We start from the raw sequence: 7,955 nt of genomic DNA, 5'->3' as shown, positions 1-7,955 counted from the left end.
TGTCCTCAAGTTGCTTGTGCCTTAATATCGTTTCTCCTGTCGGTCCAGCTATGTTCTTTACTTTTCTTGCCTTTTTTGCTGGGGACATGTCATTCTCCAGCCACACGTCAAGTGTTTTGTCCTCCCCAAACAAATGAAAAGCAATGTCCGCAAAATGCTCCATATTTTGCCTCTCAAATCAACTGCCAATTTGTCATTGAGCTTGGTACATTAAGGGATTGCCCCTTGAGTCTCTGACTGGTAGAAATTCCTGAGCAGCCGCTCTTCTATCCAGAAATAAACACTATTAACACTATTTACAACTGAGGTCTTCTTCATATATATATTAACTATATATTAAAATAGATATGTAATATATATATGGAATCCATCACTTATTGGACACGTTACATAGTTCAAAATGCTTATTTTCACGTTAAATAATTTTTTTTCCGTTTTACACTTTTCGACCGCATATTTCACTTGCGTAAATGTACTCAGTTATGACCCACCACTGCCGGCTGCTACTGTAAAGTTTCAGCGGCTTTAATGAACCTTGCCTGACAAGAATAAACCTCTGACAGGAATCTCTGGTGGCCTTCTGGGGCTTTAACCCCCGTGTGGCGGTAACATTATGATATTACAGTATACCCTTGTTTTTCGCGGGGGTTACGTTCCAAAAAGAACCCGTGATAAGCAAAATCCGTGAAGTAGAAACTTAATTTTTTTTACAATTATTGTACAATTAAATACTCTATTATACATTGAAAAGAAGGAACAAACCATTTTACAGGCTCAAGCATTTGTTTGTGTATTTCACTGCTCTTCAGACTGAGCCGCTGCATCCTGACTCCGCTCTGCAGTGTTTTCTTCTTTTGAAGCCCGCGGTGCAGGTGTGTTTGTTCGGGAGAAGAACATAGTGTTAGGCAAAACTCGAAATTGCAAGAGAATTTGCATGTACGTAATGTAAATTTGGCAAGCTGTTTTTTACGTACGTGTACATATTAAACTGCAACGTTATTGACGCACAGGTAGAGAAGAAGCGGAGTGACTTTTCAGAATGCAGAACACAATGCACGTGAAAAGTAAACCGCGTTATAGCGAGGGATCACTGTACATACAGAACCCTGCCTGAATTGTGTGCTAACCTTGGCTAAAGGATGCTAACGTTAGGTTCCACCCTCATAACCGAACCTTCTTTCCAGCTCTGTCTGTCTTACGGTTCACTATGAACCATCACAAAGGTAAATACCTCAACGTACAACTCTACTTTTGTGTCTGAATGTTGTCTTTTGTTCAAGAATATGTACCTTTCCAGGTGTCGTGTCGGACTGTCAGGAAACAGCTTGGGCGGAAGTGCGCTGCGCCTTCTTCTTCGTGTTGGGTTTAAATGGAGCGGCTTTGACTTGCTGCCCCCTACAGGCTGTATGTGATAGATAAGCAAATAGTATTGGAAAAAGTGCAAATAGGTCAAAATAAAAAAGAATTTAAAAACTAAAAAAGGCTATGTACAATGTGGAAAAATACCTTCTAGTGCAAGAGGAGTGGATTATAGATGTTTACAATCACAGAGGAGGTAGATGTGGTTGATAAAGGGACACTGATTCCAGGTATTGGTACACAGAAAAAATTTGAAGAGTAAATTTTACTCAATTTCAGTCAAATTTTACTCCCAAAAATATAGTATTTGGTCCCAGTCCAAAAAGAGCAAAAAATTACTCTCATAGAGTTAAATTTTCAGTTATTTCTACTCTATCAAGAGTCCATCTTTTACCCCACTAGATTGAAATTTCCTCAATTTAGCATAAAGTGAGAACAACTCCAGCACCATTTCACTCAATACAGAGTTGTATTCTACTCTGTACAGAGTAGTAACTGCCTCAAAATAGAGGTCGAATTCTACTCTGACTAGAGTTCTGTTTCACTCAATAGAGTTGTATTTCACTCAATATTGAATAGTTAAGTGAGTAGAGGAGAGTTAAAGATGACACATTTATTCAATAACTCTGGATTAAAATGTTTGAATTAAAAAAAGACCAGAAATAAAAATTCAACAATGCACTTGTATTTTTCATAAATGCATCACACATGCACTGAGTACCCATAATATACATGTCACTACTGTTTGGCCTTTGTAATATGACAGCATTGTATAATACATGAACAACTACAATGGGCTCAAAACCTGTAACAAAAATCTCCATGAGTAAGGCTCCATGGGCAGAGTAATCAATATGAGGGGGGAAAAACGTCTTTAAGGGTGACACATCCCTAAAATTACATAATAAAAACAAATAGAATATTGCAAACAGGTATGCACACGATCACCACACCATCAGTAGCTGCAGATAAGGCTGTAAAATACTGCAATAGCCACCAGCCCAGCCAAAACATTTACGCCCAATTGGTGGGCAATCACAATTTGGACACAATGGTCTCTTTAAAATTGGGTGGATTAGATAAAAGAGGAGAAAATATGAAAACATTGGAATTGGAGTTATGGGCAAAGAAATTCAGAAATCCATTGTTCATCCCCAGTGCAACAGTTAGATCTTAGCCATTCTTTTATCACAGGAAACAGTACGGAACAATAAATGAACTTGAATCATCATTACTGTATGACATCTGCATATCCAATGCTTTGTAACACAAAAGCTCTTTGACATCTACAACATGAGGTCCTTCTGCAGTACACACAACTTCAAATGCTTAAAAATGCTCATCCATACACACTGTTTGTAGTGCAAATGTAAACAACAGCATGAGCTTTGAAAAGCTCGTCAAAAAAGGCAAGAGAATCTGGTGACTGACACGGGATTGCATGTTTGTCAATCACAATGAAATGCTTGTGTATGGCGCTCTTCTGGGTCCCCACAGCCAGTAGATAGGGTTGACGCCTCTCTGTGATGCTGTCCAGATGCCCCTCAACACTGGTCCCAGTCTGTGACAAGAAAACTTGATTAGTCTTGCTATTAAAATTAATCAGTTGCAGTTTAGGGCCCCATCATCACCACCAGAATCACTTATTGCCACAAAATGCAAGATGAACCGTAACATTTTCAGCCTTATATTTTTTATTCTGCTAAATGTAAAACAAATAAACTTATTCATATCAGCGTATCTGAGGCCCATGGTGATAGATCTGTGGGGAGCCAAATCAGATAAATATCACAGGGCACCCGCTGATTACATATGATCACGGTCATGGCATGATTTCATCAGAGTAGGGTTTAAGGTTAAATATTACAGACAGAGCAGTGAGCCTTCTTAAACTTTCATTAAACTGTAACATTACCTTGATAAATTTCACAAGGTGGTCAATGGCTTGTCTGGCGGAGAGCTTTCCTGGTCTCTTGTTGCGGCCATCAGGTGATGGTGGCATGAGGTGGATAAGGAGTAAGACGGAAGTCATCTCACGGTCCCATCCTGAAAATACAAGAAAATTCACAAAGACATTTTGACTAAAATGTTGATATTTTTGTTCCAAACCATTTCCCTCGTTCATTACTATTATTTCTTTAATTGGAGTGGACCATGTTCCAGTTCTTCTGTTGTGGAATCAGCGTTATGAAGGAGATCTTCAAGGTGGCTTGTCTGGGTGAGGCCACGGCTTTGTTCAAGGACTTTCTGCCTGTAGTGAGTCGGCCACTTCTCCAGGAACTCTGCAGAGATGTCATCACCAAACATCAGACTGAAATCCTGCTTTATCTGCAGACAAGATGGAATACAGAAAACAACACGGCATACATTGTTACTAGGTGCACCAGGGATGAGCAGGAACGTGATCTGTCATTTTTCATTTCAGCGCCATTTTTAATGCGAGGCAGTTTAAGAACCACATACCATTCCTGTGATGTCAAGAAATCTTAATATTACTTTCAATCACTAATTACTTTCAACCACTGGCTACAACTACAAATTAAAATAATCATAATAATAAATAGTAATAATAATAATAATAATGTGATCAGACAGTCCAGCGCTGTTCTTTACTTTTCTTGTCTTTTTTGCTGGGGACATGTCATTCTCCAGCCACACGTCAACTGTTTTGTCCTCTCAAAATAAATGAAAAGCAATGTCCGCAAAATGCTCCATATTTGGCCTCTCAAATCAGCTGTCAATTTGTTATTGAGCTTGGTACATTAAGGGATTGCCCCTTGAGTCTCTGACTGGTAGGAATTCCTGAGCAGCCGCGCTTCTATCCACAAATGAACACCGCTCCATTTGAGCCATTTACCAATCACAATGGACTATTTACGACCATAATATATATATTAGCTATATATTAAAATAAGTAATATATATATGGAATCCATTACTTATGTAATACATAGTTCAAATGCGTATTTTCATGTTAAAGTATTTTTTTCCGATTAACACTACACAGCTTGGGCGGAAGTGCGCTGCGCCTTCTTCGTGTTGGGTTAAAACGGAGCGGCTTTGACTTGCTGCCCCCTACAGGCTGTATGTGATAGAGAAGCAAGTAGTATTGGAAATAAAAATAATTTAAAAACTAAAAAAAAGGCTATGTACAATGAATCTAGGAAAAAATAGAAAAAGTGTTTTGCTCAGCAATAATATAGCTCTGGCAAAGAGTGGAAAAATATATATATATTTTTTCAGACATTAAACAGAATGGAATGGACAGACTGCAAACTGTGTCCATGATCCCTAACCCCTCTTGGTCTGCTGTCTTATCCTCCCTGTCATTTCTGTCTTCTTTGGCCATCTGTAGACTGTCCAGTTTGTCTCTGGCTTCGACCAGACAGACACACAGACAGACAGACAGACAGACAGACAGACAGACAGACAGACAGACAGATAGATCGATAGATAGATAGATACTTTATTCATCTCCAAGGAGAAATTTGCAGTTCCAGCAGCTCAAAAGGTGGACACACAAGGGCATGCAAAATAAAAACAAGAACTACTTTCAAGTAAGAGGCAAAAATACAATACAAAATGCAAAATAACAATAAAAGGAAAAATAGTGAAATAAAAATAAAGAACTAAGCTATCCAGTATAAACATCTTAACATTTTGCTATACAGGATAAACATCTGAACATCTGGCTATTCAGGATAAATATCTGTAGTACAAGATAAACATTCAAGCAGTTAAATATGTATACAGTAGTGCAGTTGTGCAAAATAACAAGTGTGCAATAGTCGGTTTGTTCACACTTGAGTCCAGCATGTGGATGTGTGTGTGTGGTGAAGTCCAGCATTTAGATGTGTGTGTGATGGGGTCCAGCATATGGATGTGTGTGTGATAAAGTGCGTGTGTCCATGCGTGGTGAGTTCAGAGTTGTTGTGTAGGCTATTGTTTTTGTCGCCCTCCCCGAGAGGTGTTGAAGAGCCGTACGGCGTGGGGGAGGAACGATTTTTTCAGTCTGTCCGTAGAGCAGGACAATGACAGCAGTCTGTCACTGAAGCTGCTCCTCTGCCTGGAGATGGCGCTGTGCAGTGGGTGAGAGCAGAGCCACCCGATTCTCCTCAATCATCCGGTCCAAAAGAGCTCTGGTCTCAGCCGCTGCGCTGCAGACTGCATGAGCCTAGACAGCAAAGCAAAGCAACAATACATAAAGTCACTAAGGAGAGTGGTGTCTGTATTCCCTGCCAACAGAGAATGCCATACTCAAATCCATTTTATACACAAGTATTTAGCAGTTGCTTTACACATAGTTTGATAGTTGAGAAGCACCTTGTGTATGACAGGGGGAAGCAGAATGCTGCAGGGAGGCTGAGGGATGGGGGGGGGGGGGGGGGCGGGACTCCTCTCTGCCTCCAGCAGCTCAGTGATCTCTCTCTCCCTCTGATACAGGCTCTCTTTCAGCTCATCCAGACGGGCTTTAGCCCCCTCCAGTGGCTGATCTGAGTCATTGCAGGCCTGCATACAGACGCACCTTAAAGGGTCAGTCCACCCAACCTGTTCTTATCTGCTCATTTTTGAGATATCCGCCCCTGAAACTTCTGCTGCCATCCAAATGCATGAGCGTTAATGTAATTTAAACATGATGAATGAGGTAATATCAGATCCAGCCCAGTCTTTTGTATATTGTTCCTCAGACTCATGGGATTTTAGTTGGTTGCTTTGTTGATATGCTTATACTCTTTGATCATGTTAGTCAGCAGCACACTGCCATGGTAACTGATCCAACCCACCACAGTCTGTTTTTTGTCCTCTGAGCTTTCACTTTCCTCCGCAGCTTCCTGCTGCTCCCGTGATGACACAGTCAACATTTCTTGGACCTTTCCCACTTCCCGTCTGGCCATCTGCAGCTCCTGCAGTGCTGTTCAGTGCAGTCACAGGGCAACAATAATGGTGTTATATGCAAAGGTCAGTGATTTTACAGGCGTGCATATCCATTTATACACGTAGACTCACTGGAGGCCTGGTGGCTGTGCAGGACATCCAGCCTGTTGGAGAACAGTTCCAGCATTTTGCTCTAGAAGAAAAACAGGGACAAAGTTGGTTTCATGTGATGACATAAAAAAGTTGCCTGTTATATTCAAATTTGGCCACAAGAGTGCACTACAGTTCAGAGGAAGAGTTTATGAAGCCTGCAAAGATTCCTATCCCACCTTTTCACTGTGCCACTGCAGGGCCTCCTCTTTACTCCTCCTCCTCTCCGCTCGCTGCTCCTCCTGCAGCTGCTCGTTCTGGGCAGTCAAGGCCTGCAGGGAACAGGACCAGGTAATGAATACAAAAAGCTGCTTAGTCTTTCAGCTATATGGTCTGAAACACGTACGCCAACATGAATGAATGAAGTCAAAAGCTTGAAGTGGAGATCAGAGGGTTTGGCTGTGTTGTTGACAAGCAGGAGCTGCAGGGGAACAAGCCAGCTGGCTGGGTTTGCAGTAGGGTAAAAGATGGACTGACTAATGAACATCACTGACCACGACTCTCCTCTCCCAGTCAGCGTTCTTCTTCTCCACCTTCTCCTGGTAGAGGTCCAGGATTCTCCTCAGAGTGTTCAACTTGTTCTGGTAATGAGCTCTGATCCTCTGCACGGTCCACTCCTGATCACACAAGGGACGAGAGAAGATTTATATATGTGTTAGGGCTCGTTCTTTCACACACACACACACACTCACACACACACATGCATCCTCACCTGGTTCTCTCGTGCTGTGACCTGAAAGTTCTCCTCCAGCTCCTGCACCATCTCCAGGTGTCGTCTCTTCATCGCTTCCATGTCCTCCGCTATCTGTTTTGGAGTGCACACGACACAAAGACACTTACATACACAAAACAGCTTCCTGGCTGCTGCTGTTCTGATAAAAATGCCTCGCAGGGTCACACCAGCAGCATCAGGGCAGCCATGTGATTGTGAGGAAGAGCCCACAGTGTCTGACAGTGTCTTCATTGTGTGTTTGTTTGCCCTCTCACTGAACAACCGGACACAGCTCGACGTCTGAAAAATATTGTCTCATAATTACCCCTTCATCTATAAAATCTTTCTCTGCTCTGACTCTGTTAGTTTGCAGGATATAAAGCTGAATCTGTTATCAATAAAAACTTGCTCGTTCTGCGCTGCTTTCCTGTGACGATGCTCATTACTTTACCTGATTGACGCAGAGTTCAGCTGACTCATAGGGGATATAGATCTTGACCTCTTGTGACCTCTCAGCTTGTGTCGCCTGATCTGCATCACTGCCGTCAGACAGCTGAGACTCTGATGAGCCTGCAGACGTGACATGTTGTTCAGAGCTGACATGCTGTCAAAGTGCCAGTTAGGAGTAATCTCAGCCTCCACAGATTCTGTATACTTGCATCTTTAAACCTCATCATCAACCCTCTGCACACACACACACACACACACACACTGCCTCCTCCTGCCACCTTACACACCTCCGTTCACCTCCTCGCCTGGATGCATTCTGCGATCGGCACCGATCCAGCGTCTGAACGCAGCCCACCTCTTCATCCACAGAGGCTTGTGATGAGCGACAGCTTGAACAATAAAGCAAAGT

The 7,955-nt window shown here is 42.1% G+C and overlaps 1 protein-coding gene across 1 annotated transcript; it reads right to left on the bottom strand.

The window, feature by feature from the left end:
• Positions 1 to 5,381: 5,381 nt before the first annotated feature.
• LOC121607228 (GRIP1-associated protein 1) lies at positions 5,382 to 7,955 on the bottom strand. The gene is made up of 8 exons (XM_041937946.1): positions 7,834 to 7,955; positions 7,548 to 7,666; positions 7,097 to 7,189; positions 6,879 to 7,001; positions 6,564 to 6,656; positions 6,367 to 6,427; positions 6,144 to 6,271; positions 5,382 to 5,533 (listed from the first exon to the last, which is right to left on the bottom strand). Exons 1-8 carry the CDS (start codon positions 7,907 to 7,909, stop codon positions 5,405 to 5,407), a joined length of 822 nt encoding a protein of 273 aa, XP_041793880.1. The 5' UTR covers positions 7,910 to 7,955; the 3' UTR covers positions 5,382 to 5,404.

Source organism: Chelmon rostratus, chromosome 5 (assembly GCF_017976325.1).
Source record: "Chelmon rostratus isolate fCheRos1 chromosome 5, fCheRos1.pri, whole genome shotgun sequence".
Taxonomy (NCBI): Eukaryota; Metazoa; Chordata; class Actinopteri; order Chaetodontiformes; family Chaetodontidae; genus Chelmon; species Chelmon rostratus.
The sequence above is the reverse complement of the archived record's forward strand: the minus strand, read 5'-3'. Positions and strand labels throughout refer to the sequence as shown.

What these genes read in the sequence shown, in the direction of transcription:
- LOC121607228 (XM_041937946.1), bottom strand. Translation starts at nt 7,909, where the DNA reads ATGAAGAGGTGGGCTGCGTTCAGACGCTGGATCGGTGCCGATCGCAGA. An exon ending in TCACAGCACGAGAGAACCAG is followed by an intron (nt 7,002 to 7,096) that starts GTGAGGATGCAT and finishes TTGTGTGATCAG; the next exon opens with GAGTGGACCGTGCAGAGGAT. An exon ending in TGCAGTGGCACAGTGAAAAG is followed by an intron (nt 6,428 to 6,563) that starts GTGGGATAGGAA and finishes TTTTTCTTCTAG; the next exon opens with AGCAAAATGCTGGAACTGTT.